The sequence below is a fragment of the Corvus moneduloides genome, chromosome Z (genome assembly GCF_009650955.1).
Source record: "Corvus moneduloides isolate bCorMon1 chromosome Z, bCorMon1.pri, whole genome shotgun sequence".
NCBI lineage: Eukaryota > Metazoa > Chordata > Aves > Passeriformes > Corvidae > Corvus > Corvus moneduloides.
This window is the reverse complement of record NC_045511.1, coordinates 59,753,210-59,775,160: the sequence shown is the minus strand read 5'-3', so window position 1 is coordinate 59,775,160 and position 21,951 is coordinate 59,753,210. Positions and strand designations below refer to the sequence as shown.

At 38.7% G+C, this 21,951-nt stretch overlaps 1 protein-coding gene across 3 annotated transcripts in view; it reads left to right on the top strand.

Annotated features, from left to right (window-relative positions):
* Positions 1-21,951, top strand: part of CCDC171 (coiled-coil domain containing 171) — a 157,972-nt gene that overhangs the window by 105,528 nt on the left and 30,493 nt on the right. For 2 of the 3 annotated variants that reach the window (XM_032095779.1, XM_032095778.1), the window contains exon 23: positions 9,260-9,391. In XM_032095779.1, the coding sequence (XP_031951670.1) occupies positions 9,260-9,391 (132 nt within the window). Of the gene's footprint in view, positions 1-1,415; positions 3,405-9,259; positions 9,392-21,951 lie in introns of those variants that run through there. The other variant, XM_032095782.1, reaches the window with a different exon arrangement.

Genomic DNA, 21,951 nt, shown 5'->3' with positions numbered 1-21,951 from the left:
ACTGTATTCCATTACTAATTTCTTCTCTACTTCTTAATATTCTGCTTGTATAAACAGTGCAAGAGACATTAGATCTATTCATTTTCTATAACTAGATTCTTTAACATTATCTATTAGTTATATATATATATATATATATATTAGTTATATATATTACCTATATATATATATATAGGTAATAATGCCAAGGTTGTGGGTTCTATCCCTTTATGGGCCATTCATTTAAGAGTGGACTTGATGATCTTTGTGGGTCCTTTCCAACTCAGAATATTCTGTGATTCTGTGGTCCTGTAGTCCCATCAGAGGAAGAAATCATTTTACACTATCTCTGCTAAAATTGCCAGCCTTTCCCTTGTATTGCTCCTCAGTTGGAGTGTTTGTAGTGGATTAGCCTTGGCCAGCAGCCTGATGCCCACCCAGATACTCTCTTATTCCCCTCAGCAGGACAGGGGGACAAAACAGGATGAGAAAATTCATGTGTTGAGATCTAGATAGAGACATTGCATAGTAGTTATTATCACAGGTAAAACAGTTGACTTAAGGAAATTATTTTAATTTATTTTTGAAGTAGATTTGGAGAGTTAGAAACATTATCCTGCCTTTTAATCTTAGCTTCACTTGTGACTCCTCTGCTCATACTGTGAGGCACAGGGGCTTGCAGTCAGTCCACAGCAACTCTCCTCATGCTGTTTCCCTGCATCACTGTGGGCTCTCCATGTGGGCTGCCATCCTTCAAGAATATCTGCTTCAGTGTGGACTTTCCATGGCCTTCAATTCCTTCAGGAACTATCCACCTGCTCTGGCATGGGATCCTTCATGGAATATGATGTGGACATGTGCTCCAGCATAGTCCTCTCTCTGGGCTACAGGGAAATACCTAATCCAGTGCCTCAAGCATTTCTTCTACACTTCTTCTCTGACTTTGATGTTCAGTCTTTTTCTTCCTTCCTTCTCCCCCTGTGTGGTGGGTTTTTTCCGTTCTTAAATTCATTTTCACAGAGGTGCTACCAGCAGGGCAGTGGGGCTTAGCTGTGACCTGTGCTGAGTGTGGAACCAGAGGTATCCGGAACCAACTTTGTCCTGCACTCATCTGTCCTCACAGAGGCTGCACTTGGTACACTACTATAGCTGCCTCCTTTTCAGCCTGCCTAAATCCCTGTTCTCTATGTTTAGCCTCTGCTACATGCTACCATGCAAAAGTCATTCCAGCGAGCCAGCCTTCACAGTGACAGAAAATTGTTTGTCTCTCCTTGTACTCTTAACTATTAAAAACTAGACAAGCTTATTCTATCATAGTTTTCAGCCTGTCCTGGCTCTTAGGATTCGGCTGTTTAAGCAGGTTAATAAAATAAAATGTACACACTGTTTTTCTCAATACCAGTTAGCAACATACTCATTCTGACACTTTGGGACAGGTCAGGGATCAAAGCAGCTATCCAGTGTGCTCTTTTCCTTCTGGCACTTGGTCAGAAAAATTACTCTTTGTCCACTTCTGTAGTGCACTTCACTTCTGCTGATTGAAAGGTTCATATGCTAGCTAGCAGAACAACTTCCATGCAGACCTGTCAGCAGTCATGCCTTGAAATCCTTCCACTGTTGTGTTTCACTGCCTCACTGCCACCCCTGTTGTCTCCTCTGAAATGTCCCTAAACTATGAGATCTGGGTCCCATGGTTCTATCAGTTGAAAAAAAATATGAACACTGTATCACCCATCCAATTATATGTTTGTAAAAAATATAAAGACAGAATTATCTTTCTTTATCTAATTTAATGGTTTGGCTTTTTATAATACAGCACAAAGCAGTTGGAGATGGGGTGAGGTCACTGAATACGTGAGAATTAGTAAGGTTTTAGCAGTAGATTGTTATTTCTGATGTGGTCCATAACAATCAAATGCATTTCCTTATGATGACAGTTTTATGGCCTGCAAGGAATTAATTTACAATAGGTTTAAGTCTGTATACAAGTGACTACATCAGTAAAAACACTCAGTATAAGTGGCAATAATTGTTAGTTGCAGCAAGGAGACCACAAATTGATCAGGTCCTGGAAGAAGAGAACAGTTATGAGTCTTAAGTTAGCTGCCTCAGTCATACTCCAGTAGATATGACCTGTCACATTTAGGTACACTTTTTAGCCACATTTCTCTCAGTTAACTGGGATCTACAGTCCATCATATTATTTAGTTATCTCAATAATGATTTAATAACCCTTGTTTTAGAGATCTCAACTTAATTTTTTTTGCTTAGCCTAATGAAGCTCCCAATATGGTTTTTCTGTGTGTTAGACACATTAATATTAAGGGTGAAGCCTGCTTGCGTGTGTGCTCAAAGTCTGTGCATCACTGTGGTCCTCGGTTGTTCTCAAGTGGCCCTATCACAAGCCTGTTGAAACAGTGAGTATGTGTACATGCAAAAAAATCACAAAGAAAACCCAATTAGTTTGTTAAAATTCTAAGTAACTCCTGGAAGAAATTTATAGTAGGAAACCAGTTATTATTTCTCTGTGGTAAGAAAAAAATGCAGTAAAAACATTACTTTTTCTCCTCCTGCATCTCAAATGAGTGCTTCTTAATTTCAGTGTGTGATGAATGACTTTTGTTTCCCCTCCTAGTAATCTGACTTTCTTGATCCATGTTCCTAAAGATCAGTTGTGCAGGACATACAGGTGTTAGCACAGCTGGCTTGCTGATGACAACTCTGTCCATATAGCTGTCTAGTGTGTCATCACTCATATTGTTCAGTGTCATTCTGACCTAGCCAAGCTAAAAATGGTACTCCAGCTCAAGAGGGATTTAAAAACCTTCACAAAGTAAAGATAAGACATTGCCGAATGTCATATCCATGTGTTTAACTGTTTTCAGTTTCGACATCTCAAAATAACTAATTTCAGGATGCATTTGTCTTCGTCTTTTGGTTTTCTTTGTTGGTTTTAGGGTGTTTTTTTGGTTTTTTTGGGTGGTGGATTGTTTTGTATCTGTTGGTTGAGGTGGGTTTTCTTTTAGTTAGTTTGTTTTTTTTTTTAAAGGCTGAATAGTGTATAGTTTGCCTTCAGTAAGGAGAAATCCTTGTTCAGAGAATTGTGGAATTATTGGATACATTAACTGTTATTTTCTCCAGACATAGGTTTGTTTTCAGCCCAAGGTCACTGAAATCTTTTCATAGGGGCTGTATTATAGTATCCATCTTGCAGCTACAGAGAAGCTTAGGTGCCATGGTCAACATTTGCAAAAAACCAACTCAGGATCAGATCTTATTCAACAGACCATGTAGTCTGTGTATGTAGTAATATGAGAAAGCATGAATTAATCTTAAAGGTAATTCTGGGATGGTACTCAGCTCTGAAAATTAATTTCCATAATCTTGACTAGTCTTGAAGGGAAAAAAAAAAGCTGAAAAAAAAAGCCAAGCACACCCAAAACATCAGTTTTATGAGAAATGTCTCCTTACACAAATACTGTTATGCAGTAATTAATGTTCTCTTAGAAACCACCTGTGAAATGGCTTGTTTCGTAATTAAATACAGATTTGTATGGCGGTAATCAGAAAGGATAGTCACTGAATCTGTATGCTAATACAGAAATTTTCAGTAGTTATTCTATTGAGGTAAATATTCTGTATAACTAATTGCGATAATGTATGGCTACCTACAGTAAGGTATGTCAAAATGCTATTTAAACCTCCACTATCAACTAAAGTCAGACCCTTGGATTTGAGGATGTATTTCTTCTTTTGATGAATGAGCGTGCAATGATGGGATGGCTTTTAATGACTACTCAAACCTAACTGTGATGGGCATGTAGTAAGTATCCTTTCAACTGTACCATGTATCTCTTTTCCCTTTCCCTCCTATAACACACGCTTGTCTAAGCAAAATACATTCTGATTTGGTGTAGTTTGATTTTTATCCTTCTTGGGGGAAAAAAAAAAAGGTTTGATGGGGTGTTTTTGCAGTTCAATTGACTAATTTGGTTCCAAATATCATTCCTCACCTCATTCTCTCTCTAATTGTGGCTATAGTTTTCCAGTTTTTAGATGTTTGATTTAAAGTGCCTTCAGTTTAAGATATGCAGTCTTGTCACATGCAGTTTCTTTACTTCTGGAGTGATCCTTGATCACTGAAACATCCTGTTGGAAAATATTGTATCTAAAATTATATAGGCCCTCATTCAATAAGATGAATATACACTTCTTGTAGTAATTTCCTTACTTTCAGAGCAGACTCAGACTCTGGTGTTAAGACCAACCAATATTAACAGATTGACTCTTTGATCTGACAGGGTGCTGTGGGATGTACTTCTTTGGATATTACTTGTGGCAAATTCCACCGCAAAAAATTTGGAGTCTGTATTCCCTTAAATGGATAACACTTAGGTTGATCACGGTTTTCTACAGAGTCCACAGTATATGAATGTATCATGAGGAAAATAATCTGTATCAGCAACTTACGTGAAGAACTACTGTTATCAAGATCAGTATTATTGTTGGTGCAACTTCCTGTATATTCATTTGTATTTTTAATAGAGAGTAAGAAAACATCAACAATTCATACTAAACATAAAAAAAATTAGGACGTGTTCATGAAGGTTTAATTCTATCCAACAATGTATATAATTTTTTGTTAGTGTTCTTAGTTCTATTATCATTTGTATAACACTATAACAAAGACTTGCCCATTGAAATCAGTTACTATGTAACTTACTTCTGTTAAATTGCTTCCCATGGCGAAGGACAGTGTCCAGCAGATGTGCATGTTCTTAACTTGTGTAATATGGCCCCACCCTGCGGGTTGCCCTGGAGGTACAGACACTATGCCTCTAAATCGGCCACATGCTTGCAAGACTGTGGTTAAGACTAAGATGTGGTTTGCATTCAAACTTCTTTCTTCTTTCAAAAAGTTGTAAACTCATTTTTGCCTATTGCATGTCACATGCAGAACACACAGCAGTGTGGTAGAAACCATTTTGCTTGTACTCTTTTAGAATGATTTCTGTATTTGCAGCTTCTGTTAAATCAGCAATATGGTCATCTCAAAGACAAACAGGTTAAATCACTGTTTTTCATTCACTTGTGGCCAAATCACTGTAGATCTTGTTCTGCTCTTTAAATTGCAGATAATATGCTATTAAAAAAGTAGTAGGAAATGAAAGTAAAATAAGCCCAAAAATCAGTATGTTTTAAATGCAGAGTTGATGAACTTTGAACTTATAAAATGTTCTGATATATAGCTTACATTGTGAAGTTTATATCCATAAATAATTTTTATTTTCTTTTCACCATAAGAAAGCATTGATTTAGGAACAAAATAGAAACTAAAATCTCAGGTTTGTTGTACCAGTCAGATAGCAACTGGGAAAAGACATTAGGAAGCACATTCTTCTACCATTTACAACTTGCTAACATTCAGTACTGTCTCTATTGGCATAACTGGACATACCGCATCAAACTGTGCATGGAAAAACTGAAGTGAGCACCACAGTGGACTGTAGACAAAACTATTGTTATCTTGAGCAGCAGAAAATTTTAAAGTTCATTTTTGGACATGTAGAATTAGCCCATCAAATTCTACAGCTTGGTTCGGTCAATAATGTAACTTCAGTTTATTATTCAGTTTCAGCTTTGATCTGAATTAATGAGTACTTTATTGATTTTAAATTGAGTGGCTATAGTGTTGTCTTCTTTGTTGCTCTCTTAATTAATTAAAAAGTTAAACACTGTCATAAGTCACTCTTCTTTATTTTAAAATGCTGTGAGTATTGTAGTAGAGTTGTGTGGATCCATTTGTGATTTTGCCTGTTTTCAGATAGTATTTATATATGTCTAAACTGAAAAATCTAATGATCATATTTAGAAGCATACTGTCACAGTACTTAACTATACTCTGTATAAAATCATTCTTGCAACTTTTCACAGTATCAGCTAAAATTATGTTTACCAAAATCAGAAATGGCCAAAACCTTCACTAGCACTGGATAAATATAAATTTATATATTTTTTCTCTATATTAATTTTAGAGTACAGGGAAGTGAAACCAGCTTTAGACATTTTTAATCATTGCAATAAGCCTGATCAGCTGAATAGTTGGTTTAGATTTTAACATTAAGCTCTCTAGCTTAGGGAGACCTTTCCGACTATGTGGTCCTGCTTTATATTTCATATGGAGGAAAGAAAATGTCATTAAATACAAAAAAGCTCTGAAAATCGCATTTTAAAGCTTAACTGCATAGGGTGGTTCTTCTGCCTGTTGAGCTTGCAGAAAAACCCTCTTTTAAAAAAAAAATGAAATTACCCATTTTATCTTTGTCTCATGCTTCTTTAATGTAAGTTTGTATGTGTGTATTGTTTTTACTTCATTAGAGAATGAGGAAAAAATACAGTTTCCCAACTCCTGTCATTTTGTTTCTGGATCTCAAAAAGCCAATAGATGGAAGTTATTAAATTAGTTCTTTACTAAGGTTTCATACAGAAAATCCAACATGATTGCATGCAGGCACGGCCATTATAGCTTTCCAGTCCTTGAATTGGTAGGCAACTTGGAATGTTTTTCACTTCTAGTGAAACAATATAGTGATATTTGTACAGTATACACCCAGTCTTTTGTTCTTACAATTTTTCCTGAACCCTCATGAGTATTTTTCAAAGGAAAAGTCTGCTGTAATTTTCAGTTTCTCAGTATGCATACTGATAATGAGATGTACTCTCTACAATCTAAGTATTTACAAACACAAAAAAATGTTGCGTTTGTTTTTTTAATTGTGAATCCTCATATCAAAAATCATACTCTTTAAGAAGCTAATACATACTTTTCTGATGCAGTGGTATTAATGGCATTTGTTTACCACAATGCAGCCATTTAAAAAATATGGTTTATATTTTGCTGTTCAGTGAGTGTCAGACCCCAATACTGAAGTAGAGAGTTTGAAACTAATAGGGTTAAAAGGACTTCTCCTGTCTGTATTGTGTGTATATATTATACCTACATTGCTTATACATTGTTTTTTTCCCCCTAGTATTAGCAATCTGCTTTTGTACTTTGACATAGGGATTTCCCTTGTGAATTTTGTCACAGAAAAAAGAGAATCATCAATATCGCAGTTAAACTTGACTTTCAAAGCTAATAGTATCTCATTTGGGGGCTGAAATTTAATAAATTTTCTTTGATTCTGTTTGAGTTTTTAAACATCAAACAATGAATTGGCCAGGGTGCAGTAAAATATTTAGATCTATTGACTACGGTTCAGAAGGGTAGAAGGCAAAACACTGGTGGTTTGATGTTGATAAATTCTTAGTACCTTAATCCACATTAATGTTTTCTTTTATCTGTGTGCATACTGGCAGCAAAGACACTGAAAAGTTGGTGTATATATAAGCTATAAAAATGTAAATCCAGTGTGTGTGTGCGCATGTATGTGTGTGTGTGTGTGTGTTTGTATTTAAAGCAATGTATTTTGTTATATTCAGCAAGGTTAACATCTGACCAGAATTACACATGCTGACAGAACACTCCAGAGAGCATGTTTGTTCCATAGGACTGTGTATCCTGAACCTAGTGCACTATGTGTGCAAAAAATGTGTGGAGGACCTTTCCTGTTATAAAAATTGCATCATAGTGCATATGTTTGGCAGCCACAGGTATTGACAGGAATTCTTTAGGTCAACCTGGGAAATGTAGGGCTCCCTATTCTCACAGAACAGAGGAACGAATAAAATAAAATCTTTTCTTCTTTGTATCAGTAGATTTGCACATGCTTCTTTCAATCAGAGCAGATTTCAAAGGCTCTGCTATTATCTGAAATATGTTCCCTCATAATCAACATTTTACAAGAATCTAATTTTGTGGTTACAGAAAAGTAATCTGGGATTTAAAATGAATAGATTTATGTTTTAATTCAGGTTTGGTGCATTTTTGTGGACAAGGCAGCTTCTAACAAAAACTGAAATTTGGCAAAATAATACTTAGCAAATGGTATATTTATTGATTTATATGTATTTGGTATATATCTAGTATATGTTTTAGTATATATTCAGTATATATTTCAGTATTAGACTGTGTATTAGGTCATTAAAACAGTAAATTTTTTTTGCAGTACTCACTATTGCTACTCAACAGATGCAGTGTATTCCAAATGAATAGATTTAATCTATTCATTTGTACTAACGTATGTTTGTACGTGTGTCTATCCATCTGTATTAGAATAAAATCCGACTGCTGGGATCTCCTGGAGGCGGACGTTGTAATTTTTGTATTAAACAGAATGAAAAATGGGTGTGTGGCATCATATGGTGTGTGAACATAAGTGGCGTGCCTGTGGAAGTTGCGCGTTAAATGCGTATAATCGCCTGTCCATGCTGGTAGACTCACGACATGTTGCGATGTGCAGCGCAGGGCCGCGTTTCCAGGAGCGGCCCGGCGTTCCCGCTGTGCCGCGCCGTGCCCGCGGACAAAAGCGCGGGCGGCGCTCCGCGCGCGGCCGGCAGGTGGCACTGCGGCACCAACGGCGCGCGGGCGGCCCGGCGGCTCGGGCTGCGCGCGTCCGGCTGCCCGACACCGCCCGGACGTGGCCTGTCCGGGCTTTGTGCAAACCCTCGCCTGCCCGCTCCGAACGGCGCCCTTAGAAACTGCGCGGAAGTCGATTAATGCCACTTAGTGCGTTATGCCTTACACCGAGTCCGCAATAAGCTATCTAGTAACATTTTTTCTTCGGCCCTCCCGCCCCCACCCCCCCCGCCCCCCATTAATTGGAAAGCTACAGGTTAGTTCATTTTGCTTTGTTTGTGGATTATTCATTTTATTCTGACTTTTAACTGAGTTGTTTCTAAATGAACCTTATTCTGGAGGACTGATACCATAGTAGACAGAATCCACATGCCAGCTTCTCATTGATGTGATCACATGAACTTTTTAATTTCACAGCTTATGTTTGTTTCAGTTGGAAGTACAATTACTGTTTCTTTTCTTATGAGGTTTTTACAGGCGACAGATCTGTGAAATGTATACGCCAGCTGGGCTACAGAGCCCTTAGTGTCTTTTCTTCTCATTTCAGACCAGGGGAAGATGCTTTTTCTTCTTAACATTCTCTCCCAGCACTCTGAATTAGAGATTTATTTGCAACGAAAAATCAATTAGTCCTAAATTTATTCATGGATTTCAGGTCCAGCGATCAATGCAAGTCCACTCAGTGGGCTCAAGGGGACCCAGTTCATCCCAGTTAATGTGTCTGAAGGGGAATTACCATTGATGCTGTTTTTTTCCCTTTAGGTCAGAGATCAGGCCTTGCTGCCGTGTACTGCAGCAGCCACGAATGACTTCACCCTGGAGCTACCCAAACTGCACCTGGAGACCTTTTCAGAGGAAGGGCTGAAGGGCAGGCCAGAGGCTGCAGCATTTCAGGTTGGAGTATAAAATAATCCTGTTTCTTGTTTTCATTTTTTGCAACTGAGAACAAGAAGCTAGACCACTCTGAATGTTTGGAGAGCAAAATGCTTCAAAACTATTGCAGTCAACAGTTGAAAAAGAAATAATTTTCATATAAACCATTGGACGTGGTATTTCAGAGATGATGTGAACTTTTAATTTTGCAGGTATAATGTTAAATAACTGACAGAGATATAACCATGGAAAAACACAAATTCTGTATTTGAAAATTAATATCACCCTATCCTATCCCCGTTTCCTCTGCTTAATTTACGCAAGATAAATAGAAATTAAAAATGGGGGGAAAAAAGGACAAGATTTTTATGCTGCTACTTGGTCAGTACCAGATTCTTTCATATTTCAGTTTTAGAACTAACAATGATTTTTAGCACTCACAATTTGAAAGAAACTGCTATTTGGAATACTTTAGTATAGAAGCTGTTTTGTTTAAATACTTTTTAAATACTTGTATGTTTCAAAATACTAACTTCATTAGGAGGAAACTGGGGAAAAGAAATTAACTGAAAATGTACATATTTTCAGCTCTGAAAATGGATTCTGTGCAATGCCTCCTTATTGTTTTTAAGTTTGTTATGTCTTCTTCTATACAAACTATGCCTTAGTCTTTATAGCTGTGCAGAATACATTTTTGTTAAAAGCAGAATATTTTGTTTTCCCAATGAGAGAACAAAAGGAAGAGTGAGTACATTCTTCTTTCATTGTGGTCTTCTATCTGAATCAGTGAGAGTAAAGGTAGTCAAGTAAAGTGCAAGGATGTTAGACAATGCAAATATTGTATAATATGTATACTTTTTCATAGTAACCTTTTTTAATTGATTGTAGGTTTTCTGTTCTACACGCAGTATATAGTTGCAAAACCAAACATTCAAGAAAGGCAGATTCTAAACTGGAAATTTCTCACTGTTGCCCTTTTGCATGCATGTCTTTCAATATGAAAAAGATTTAAATTATGTGTGTATTATCATGTTTCCATAATAAAGTAGTAATATGTAACACTGTGAGATTCTCATGCACCTTAGTAAGCACAGCTGCACATCTCTGGCAGAGGGTAGGTTGGAAATGCCTCTCCATACAGTGATGATCACTTTTAAAGCTGCATGAAAAGCTCCACAGGTGCATCTTTTTTCAAAGAAGCTGTCATGGAAATCACCGGCTTTTAAATATTACTTTTCTAATTCAGGAGCCTGTTTGGTGATATCTGCTTCTGTTCTTTTGTCTCATCCCAACTTCCATTCTTTTTTGACCTTCCAAGGATTGCAGAAGCATTTCCAAGACAGCCTATTTCATCTTTATTTCTAAGAAGATTACAAGAAACAGTAGTATAAAAAGTTGCATTTCACATTTGTACAGAGTACTTATTTGTGCTATAGCTAGCACATAGTAATGTATGTGCTGCACTGATAGTGCAGTGATGTAAACCTAGTTTTTATTTACCTGACAGCTTCAGTTACACTTGGTTACTCTGTGCGTACACAAACAGCTCCAATGGTTCAGTTTGTATCACTGTAAAGTTCCTTTTCTTCTTTCCTTTATCCTTTTTCCTTTCCCTTCTTTTCCTTCCCCTTCTCTCCCTCTCCCTAGTTACATAGTGCTTTTTTGATAACTTTCTAAGCACACTGTAGGATTTTCTTGTAAAATTTTCCTTTCATATCTGGGAGTCAGCTAATTGATTTTAATTTCATGCAAAACTACATTAAGAGCAATCTGGTAATCTTGAACAAGGTAAACAGTGAGTAATCACTTTATGGACACTTCTCTTTAAAACCAGTGGAATTGTTTGCATACATGTTTTCTAGACCTGCTATAGTTAGTCTGTGATAAGTACAACTCCGTTAAAGACCGTATTATCTGCAAGGGTTAGACATCAGGATTTTTCTCCCAAGTCTAAATTTATTGGTATTTGATGGTATATTTTTTTAAATTGCATGAAAAATTAAGATCTTAAATTAGGCAGTGTGATAGGGATGAAGCACTGGCTATCAGAACTGGTGAGTACTGACAGAAGATGACATTGTTCTGTTTTTATTATTCATGCATCCAGTTTGTAGTAGGTGGCTGAAATCAGTAATTAATTATATATTCATTGGTCCGAGCGTATCACTTCTTCATCATAGGGAAGTGGTATGCATCTTTTAAAGAATTGTATGCTCCAGCTTAGACCTTTAGGTAATGAAATGAAATACTTGGACACACCATTCTGTATATCTTCTCCAAAGCCTGCACTTTATGAAATAGCTCCTAAATTGCAAGGTTATGTAGTAGGTTGAAATGTTAAGTTATGCAACAAGAATATCCTTGTACTGAGCATCTTCTAAAGCCCCATGCAAGTAGTGAAAGTATGACTTAATTTGTAGGCATTTGTTAAATTCTTGAGGACTGCAGCAGAATTACTATAGTAGTTTGAAAATGTCACTTCAGCTGGATAGGTAATGGAAAAGGTGCAATATTTTTAAGGTTAAAATTAGATTGCTATAGCTTTGAAACAGTCTCACCCGATATTTAATTGCTGTAAAGAATGTTAAGTCACAAAGCTGTGCCGTTTGCTACTTAAGTTAGAAAGTGGAGCATTATAGTATTGTTTTCAAGCACCTGAAACACAATGAACACAGGATTTATGGTGTGCTGTTCTGGCCATGCTGGAATGTTCCTACTGGAGACAAAAATTGGAACCATATATGAAGCCTCTTATGAATATAGGATACAGAGTTAAAAAGGCAACTAAAATGACATGGTATTGCCAATCCTAGTAGCCTTGCTTGGCAGATGACTATTTAAATTAACCAGTAAAGGTTATCAGCTCTTTATAAAATACAAAATTCAATTGTGTTACATCTTTAGAACGAGGTTAAGGTTACTTAATAATCTTAACACTCTCTTCTGAAATAGTTTTTTTTGGCTCACAGAAAAAGTGGGCATTCAGGACACTAATTCTGAATTGTCTCAAGTACTTCTACATCAAATATGTAATTGATACTATGCCAAACATTTCTACCTAAAGACAGTTCATAAAGCCCCCAAATAAATCAGATGAGATTAAAATGTTTATGTATAAATAATTAAGCACCAGTATATTATCACTGTATGTTTCTTCTGTTTGGAGAGGTAGATGCAGAAGGATAGAAACTGGTATGAAAGAAACTTCTTTAAGCAAATTTAGGTACCTCAGACACATACGTTAATGTTATGTTTTAAAGGAATTATAGTTGATTTATGCTAAAACGGCTTCTAAACATTTATCAGCATGATCCAACCTATCTGAAGACATGACTCCAGATACTAGTTGAACACACAAAAGGAACAAGAAAAGGAACAAGAAAAGGATCTGGGAGTGCTGGTCGACAGCAGCTTAACACAGGCCAGCTGTGCCCAGATGGCCAAGAAGGCCCGTGGCATCCTGGCCTGGATCAGCAATAGTGTGGTCAGCAGGACCAGGGCAGGGATTGTCCCCCGGTATTCAGCACTGGTGAGGTCAGACCTCAAATCCTGTGTTGAGTTGTGGCCCCTCCCTCACTCAGTACAGGACAGACACTGAAGTGCTGGAAGATGTCCAGAGAAGGGCAACAGAGCTGGTGAAGGGTCTGGAGCACAAGTCCTGTGAGGAGCAGCTGAAGGAGCTGCGGTTGTTCAGCTTGGGGAAAAGGAGGCTCGGGGAACACATGTCCTAGTTTAAAGGACAGGTGTCTGCCAAGGAAGGCGGGAACCTCCCTTGGAATGGAAAATGTGATCCCCTTCCCTCCAAATTATTATAACTTTGAAATGATGGGACTTTCAGGCAAAGACATGGGAAAAGGAACAACAATTCTCTACTAGTATGTATATGGACAGCAAGGCAAACAAACAACAATGGCAGTGACAACAAACAAGGTTTCTAAAGGCAGCGCCTTCTCCATCGCTCCTGCCGGCCCCCCGCCATTCCTCAGGCGAGGCCCGGGGGCGCCCCCTCGGCCGCGGGCGCTTTCCCGCCGCGCAGTGCCCGCCGCAGCCGGCAGGGGGCGCTGGTGGCTCCGGGCCGGCCAGGGCAGCGGCGGTGCTTCCCCCGTGCCGGCAGGGGGCGCTGCGGCGCGAGCGCGGCCCCGGCCCTCGCGTGGGGAATGGCGGGGGGGCCGGCAGGAGCGATGGAGAAGGCGCTGCCTTTAGAAACCCACAGCGGCAGCTGGTCCCGGTGCCCCTCCGGATGGAGAAATGAGCAGCAGCAGGAACCTCGGAGGCTGGCACAGCAGAGGCGAGCGCACCCAGGGTGGCCAACAAACTGTAGCAAAGACTCCGGAGCTGTGCCAGGAGCCGCGGGGTGTCCAGGCGGGCATGGGGTGTCAGGTTAAATAAAACTGAAGCAGCGACACGAAACAGTGGGGCTGGACAGCGGCAAGGCGGGCTGTCACAGGAAGCTGCTGCAAGCAGCCAGGAGACGCTCCCTCCGGGAAGGGATCGGGGGTCAGGTCCCCTCCCAGTGAGGCTGGGTGTTGGAAATTCCCAGTTCAACAGCTGCTCTTACGAGCAAATGCTCACCCACAGTAAGGAGAAAGCAGTGCAGGACAAAAACTCCACAGTGGCAGCAAATCCTCTGGGCAGCAACAGTCCACCCCAAAAACCGCACCTGTCCCACTCCGATCCCAGGAGAGAGAGAGCGAGAGAGCGAGGGGTGAGCCCAGCCCCTCAGCCCCCAGCCAGAATGTCACAGTATCTCTGCACTTCCCAAGGGAAAGCCCTTCAGCCAAGAGATGGCAGCAAACGGCACCCTTCGCCCTCCTCCCAGCCACATCCTTTGTCTCCCAGGTATCGTTGTTACGGTGGGAGAAAATTCCCTGAGAGAAAGATAAAAAAAGAAAAACCCTAACCTCCACGAACACCTCATTGCTCTCTACAGCTACCTGAAAGGAGGTTGTAGTCAGGTTGTAGTCAATCTCTTCTCCCAAGCAACTAGCAACAGGACAAGAGGACATAGGGCTCAAACTGTGCCAGGGGAGTTTCATGTTGGACATCAGAAAGATGGTAAGGCATTGGAATGGACTTACCAGGAAGATGTTGGAGTCACCATCCCTGGAAGTGTTCAAGGAACAATTGTATGTGGCACTTAGTGCTATGGTTTGTTGGTGTCGTGGTGTTCGGTTAAGGGTTGATGATCTTGGAGGTCTTTTCCAACAGTAATGATTCTGTGATTCCTCCAGGTGGGTTTGAGATGGTTAAGTTTTCACTCTGTCTTGCCTGTCTCTGCCTCCATTTTTGTCTCTCTCTGCCCCAGACTCTCATGCTCTGCTGCCTGTCCATGTGTCCTCTCTGCACACTCTCCGCTGCACACATGCCCTCATGGGTGTGTACTTGCTGCTGTGTGCACACCAACCATGCACACCAGCTCTCTGGTGCTCTTGCTTTCCCTCTCACTGCATGCCTGCTCTCTCTGCCCTCCACACTCTTGAGCTTTCCTTCAGTCAATCTCTGCCTGCTACTCTGCCTGGGTCTTGCTCTCTCTTCAACTTCCTGTGCCTCTTTCCCACTCTGTCTTGGTTGCTCTGAATCAGTCTTTCTGTCCCCACTGTTCTTCTGCCTCTCCCTCCCACCTGCCCCGTCTTGCTCCCTCTGTCTTCAGCATGTATCCATCTGTTCATGCAGGTTTCGGAAGTCCACATGGTATTTATATGTACTTCTTTGCCGTTCTTAGGTGTTTGGAGGTATAGTCAAGTACTGACGTATCTTCAGTGTTAGCATATAATCATTATAAATTTACAAAGAAGTAGGTTCTTACCATTTATGCATTCATGCATGATTTAGCCATGCATTATCTAATTGTGCTGTAGGTCCATTTTTTGTAATTAATTGGACAAACATAAATGTAGTTTTAGGAGCTTCCTAATTTGTATTTATTTTCACGTGTTTATTAATTTTAGATTTGCTTGATAGATTTGGTGAAAGATATGCATAGTTCTGCTGATAATTTTCCTCAAAATAATAAACACTTCCTCATTTCTGTGTTTGCTTGTCAATAAAAAAGTTCTTACCAAATTGAGGAAGCAAGTGATTTCAAAGGTAATATTATAATTCCGTCATTAGATTTTATCCTCTGCTTAGGGCTTGTCTTTCAAACATAAATCAGTTCTGATATGAGAACTTAATGAGATGAACTAATCGTAGAGCAGCTGCTTAAAAACTGTGTTATTAGTATTTTAAATCTTGTCCTTCTGTTTTAAAGCTTTTTTCTTTTATTAAAATGGCTGCTAAAAGAAAAAAAATATTTTTCTCTCTTAATACTTCAGAAAAAAGAAATGTTTTTTAGAGAGTCTTAAAGGTGCAACATGCACACTCTTGTAGTGTTTTATTTTTACTTACACTGTTTCACCAGAGAAGGAGCTATCAGTGGTATTATAGAGGCCAGAATGCTGCCTCCTCTAGAATCAGATTGCTGGTTTTTGTCAGGTAAAACTGGATCTTCACTGTCTGGGTGTTCAGCAGCTTCTATCAACAGCAGCTGGGCTGCCCTCCCACCTCCAAAAGGACTAATTTCTTCTCCTCCTCTCCAAAAGGACTAATTTCTTATCTAGTGTCAAAATGTGGTTCTCCTGGACTGACCACAAGCCTATCTAAAATATACTGTTTAAAGAGAAGAATGATTCTTTATTACTCTACTGCTAATTTACACTTTCAGTTTGGGTTGAAATACTCATAAATAAGTAAATGTTTCAAAAGCATTAGAGTGGGGCAACACCTCTTGCAACCCTGACCTTTTGCACATTTTAATTTATCTAATATAAAGTAGGTATAGGACTTAAGCAATAACTGACAACTGAGTAAAGTCTGAATAACCAGACTGAGGAGTTGCAAAATGGAGAATTCTAATTTAATCTTCTTGAAAGTGTTCAGCTGGTGTCTGGAGTCATGTCTCCAGATAATGTTGTATCATGCTGCTAAATATTTAGAAGCCATTTTAGCATAATTCGACTGTAATTACTTTAAAACATAAGATTAATGTACATTAGGAAAATATTGTTTAAAACTTTAAAAAGCAAGACATCTTGTAAATGCCAGTGATGTTGGAAATTTGCTTTCTATAATTTGAATTTACTTCTTCTCCTTTCTGCCACTTAACTGCTCAACTTCCTTTCCTCTTCACAGCATTTCTGTTAGCAGTCTTTTCCTTGCTCTCCTCTATGGGCTCTCTCTCCTTTCCTCATTTCCCTGCTCCTTATCATTAGCCTCTTTCCCTCACTTTCTCAGCCACCCTTGCACTTTTTAATTTCTTCACTTGCTTCTCTTCATGCTACTAAATTAGGACAGGTTATATGAAGAACCTTCTCAGAGGGTGTTGTAGTTAACTGGGACACTCTTGCACTCCAGCCATGCTAAGTCTTGGCCTTATGGACCATAAATATCAAAGTCAGTGTCTGCAATCACCAATTACTGAAAGCTCTCTTTGTGCCTGTGACACTACTAACTCTTGTCCAGCTCCTTTCATAAGCACTATTAGTTTTGTAAATCTTCTCAGCTAAGATGATGATTGTCTTGATTATCTTGAATGCCAAAGCTAGTGTATAATCATTTAACCTTCCAGTAACCTTTCTCAATGGAAAGTTTTCTTTTTTGGCCCTATCAAGCAATCATGTAACTACCCATCTTTATCCACTTAGACCTTTTCATACATTTATATCTGTTGCATGTGGGCGATGTTTAAGGAATTACCTGTGCTAATATGCAAGGAAGCTCTTTAAGAACTGTGTAAAATACAATCTTAATTCACTAAGTTTATTTATTTAGTTTTGCTTCTGCTTGTAATCCTGGGATTTTTTGTTTCACTTGGTTACCAGGCTGCTGCATCTTATAGCAGGAAGTATCTTTCTTGTTTGCCACTCACTATTCTTTCATGAGAAAAATTACTCTAGAGTCAGGGTGATCTCAATATGTATCCAAAGCTGCGTCAGTGAATAAGGGTGGACTCCTAATAGTTAATTGCAATAACAAAGCATCATTTAATCACAAAAGATATCAAATATAGTTTTCACAGCACCTTGTTAGGCAGTTTTTTTTACTTCAGAAATCCTGTCTTTCAGAACTGCATGGGTTTATCTGTGCGCTGTATCTTCAGAAAAGGAGTAGTTTTAACAGATAACAACTGTGTAAATTTGTGACTGCATTTTTTTAGAGAGTGAGCAGTGTGTACCACTGTAACACAGACAAGTCCATTAAGAAGTGTTAGATGTTTAATTGTTGGTAATCATGTGGATTACAAATTAAATTCATGAAGTGAATACCAGGAAAGATTAGGAATTGTCTGGAGTCTTAAATTTTTTGTACTGGTTCTTTTAATTTCAAAAACTAAGAAAAAATGCTGAGCAAGTGAGTGTAAGCAATAGAAGTTAATAAGGCAGTAGACTTTATTACACAAATGTTTAAGTAGCAGACACAGAATCAGACTATTTTCTATTCTTAATTATATTTTTAAAAAACCCCCTTCAAATGCTGAAACTTTGTTTAGTCTTTTTTTTTTGCTTAACTGCTTAGTAGTCCATTATTATAAAACATATGTCTCCCTGTTATTTTTATCAACTGCTTACAGAGTAAGAAAAAATAATTAAATATTGCACTACATTAGTACAAGAATTTTGTAATGGAATCAAGGGAGATGTTTCTGCCCAGATATTGCATTTTGTTGGGCCTTGTAGTTAAAGACCTGGAAGAGGAAGGGTTATCAACAATTTGAACGACTTTATTATGGCTTAGTGATTTGCTGATTGATTTCATTTGATGTCAGTTAAAGCTCTCTTAATGTCAAGCTTTCTTTGCATAATGCCTTGAAATAAAGACTGATGAAGATTTTTCAGATTGATGCTGCTTACATAAACTGACCCTGATTTGCCCTTCTGCATGACAATATAAGTGACAGCAGTTAGACAAAAATATAGCAATGAATATGCAACTTAAGGATTAAGAAAAATACGGTAAACCTTTCAGAATATAAAACTAGGCATAAAAAACAGGCTGTTCTCTTATTTCCACACTTTCCATGTATTGAAGAAATAGACTGGGATAGCATCCCAAATGCTATTGAAATTCGAAAAGGATAAGTTTTGAATGGATTAAAAGTTAAACTGTTTTGTTTTACCAGATTCTAACAATTTGTCACTAATTAATTTTGGTGGGGGGGTTTGTTGGGTTTTTTTGGTGGTGTTTTGTTGTTAGTGGGTTTTTTGGATTTTTTTTGGTGGAAAGGGTTATATAAATTTTGGCTTATAAATGCACATATGTTATTAACTGCAAATTTTATTTTTTATATTGTTATTTTGCAGGAATCGTAGCAAGCTATTTTGAAGCTGTCATCTTGATTTTTCATTAACTGACTTGATTGCTTGTCTAGTGACATATGTTGCTAGTATCCTAGGATCACAAATTCCAACATTATATTGGACTGTGAAAAGGACAAATTCTTGGGATTCATAAAATCTTTGCTATAGGGGTTCCAGGACTAATATGCTTTAAGTAGGGCACTCAGTACTTGTCCATTGCAGTACCCAATTTCATTATAGTATTTTAGAGCTCTCCCTTCATTATGGTCTCTCATTTTTGATCTCTCCCTGTTAGATGCAAAAAGGTGGTAAGAAATTAGGGGGTGAGGAGAGAATGGAGACAGCTGGAGGGTGCTCTAATTAATGGAAATAGGATGAATGTGGAACTGTTGTGTAAACCTGAATAATAAGGATACACAGCCTGCATGTTGGCAAGTTTACCTGCAAAGGATTGGATTTTTTATGGCTTTTAAGAACATAATATCCATGGAATGATAAAAATTTGTTTATCTTCCTGGAACTTTGATAGAACTTGAGATTCCTCTGGATTGCTTCAACGTCATGATCTTTTTTGATAAAAGAGCAGTTCCAAACTAAAGATCAGGAGGGAAGAGTAATCTCTTCCACCTGTGTGGGCAAACTTATGTTGTACATTTAATGCCTGTTTTTAGTTCTGATTTCTCTCTGTTAAGAGGCAGATTTTGTGTTCTTTAGTACCAGCACCCATTGGTGGATCCTTCTCTTCCTGATTCATCTTAATTGACAAATACTAAAGGGAGAGATCAGAGAGCAAAGCCTCCTGCCATTGCCACAGTGTATAGTGGCAGACTTTCCCTCTAGCCAGTTTTCCAATCTTGAATACTTTTGGTCTTGGATTAATATTGTGCAAGTGAAAGATTACAAGTTGAGATTTAAATTCCCAAGTTTTTACACATGCTGCAAAGACCACAGGACTGGGGTTTGAGCAGAGATTCCCCTACATGTCAAAACGTGATGTTTGCCTGTACCTTGGCAAAGGTCACTATCCTAGATGCCTGATTTTTTCTGCCTTTATTCCACATGAGACTTGTTGCAAATTTTACTCCTTTGGGAAATAGACTTTGGGACTGAATAAACATTTAATGCCTAGAGGGCACATAGAATAGCAGTAAACTGATTGTCCCTGCTTAAAAACAGCTTGGGCAGGGAAAATGACAAAAGAAACCCCAGAGTATAAGAAACAGTGCAAAAATGTCTCCCCAGCCTTCACCATTTTTTAACAGATTAACAGATAGACTTTAACAAATCAACAGATCTTCTGAAAAAAATTTATATTTGTGTTCAGCACCCATTTATTGTCCCATTGCTCTTTGAGCCCACATAAAGGTAAGTATTTTCACATGACTTGTGGAAAGGACTTCTGCAACTTAACAACACACTTTCTGAAAAACTGTTTTTTAGGTTTGTTTTGAAAATGGCTTCTATTATTTAATTTAATGTTAATATGTTAATGTTAATAAATATTCCCAGTTTACCTTCTTTATACTAGTCATGTTTTCTCATTGACTGTCATAATCACTTTCATTCTTGGACACTCCATCAGAAGTTTCTTTTCAGGTTGCTTTCCTCATTGCTGAACTACAAGAAGGTGAGAACAGTAGAAATCATCTCTAGTTTTTAGAGTTTTTGAGCTATGGAAGTGATTTCTCTGTTACCAACGTTCATAGGCACAATTACTCATAAATTACCTAACTGCAAGTTGTGGTCCAGCTCTGAAAAATGGATAAAGGAAATAGTAACAACATCAGAGGGCGTTTGAAAAATGCTACTCTCTTGGGTGTTTTTAAGTTATGATGGCGTAACTTAAGTTAGGTTTTTCAGTTAGGATTCATGGATAAGAACCAGCTGCTTTTGTTGATCCACCATTAAGGTCACCGCTCAAGTACATGATACTGTGATACCTGCAGTCATTACCACATTCAGTAAAAAGATTAGAAAGGGCTTTCTCAGTCTCATTACAACAGCCCATGATATGGGAGGTTTTACTTCTGATCCTATTAGTGAAGAATACTTTATGCATTTTAGACAAACTCATCTCACCAGTCCCTATCCTCCTTGGTTTTCTCCTTTCACGGTTGCTATAAGCATCCAGTTCTATAAACAGAATTCAGAATGTCACTTTATCTCTTATGCTTCTAAGGAATTGGATCTGATTGTTGACTCTTGACCAGACCAGAGAAAGGACCTTATTTGCCATGCTCCCAACCTAATAATCTGAATCACATTCTGCAATCTTTCTGTAAGTTCCCATTTACTGGAAAGGCACTTGGTGCATTTGCTGAAGACAAAGCAGAAAGTAGCATCTTCTGAAACATTATCTAAAAGGCTCATCTGGTAGAAACACATCTTTGAATTGTTAGTCTGAATGAGGACAACCAGAGCTTTGCCATCAGAAAAGTTAGTGTCTTCTTCTCTTTTGTTAAGGAAACTTCCCAGTCTGGCCATCCATGAGACTCTTTGGCAGTGACATTCCCAATGTCAGAGACTTTCACTGCTGGTAGTGAAGCCCCTTCACAGTTGGTGACTCCAGTGAGCTGATGGGTGCCCTGCTTGACTCCTTACACAGCCCACACTCACCTGCAGTCAGACCAGGTTTCCTTACAGGTTCGACCCCAGGTTTCCCATAGCAGTGTCTCAGATGTCTCAGCCCATAAAGCCATTTATTCATGGCACAGTAACACAGAAACAGCTTGAGCTGGTGCCTCTGAGCAGGACCCCAGCAAAGGAACCCCAGATCTTTTATACCCTCAGTCTCCCACATGGAAGTCTTGCCCTTCCTCCTGAGTCTTCAGCTTCTGTACCCACTTTCTGTATCCATCCACCTAGATGGTGTCACCAGTCTTCATCTCCTTTGTTATCCAAAAGGCTGGCAATTCCCAGCTCCTGATGTGCCTGTCATTGTCCATTCAGCTGGCTGCTGTCATCCATCTTCATGCCCCTTGTTATCCTAAAATTTGGCAGTTCACAACCTCTTGTCTCAGGCTCCGACCCAGAGCTCAGTTTACATCTCAATCTGAAGCTTGCCTGTTCAGCTATCTCGACCAGATGTATTACTCAACACTTTCAACCTGTTGTTCCAGGTTCTCACTTAGCTTGTTGACCTCTTGCACAGAAGAGGCCAGACTTCAGTATAGTGGAGCATCACTTATCCACCAATTTTTAGCTTGTGTTGGTTGGGATTTATACCTTTCTGAGCTGAGCTAATCT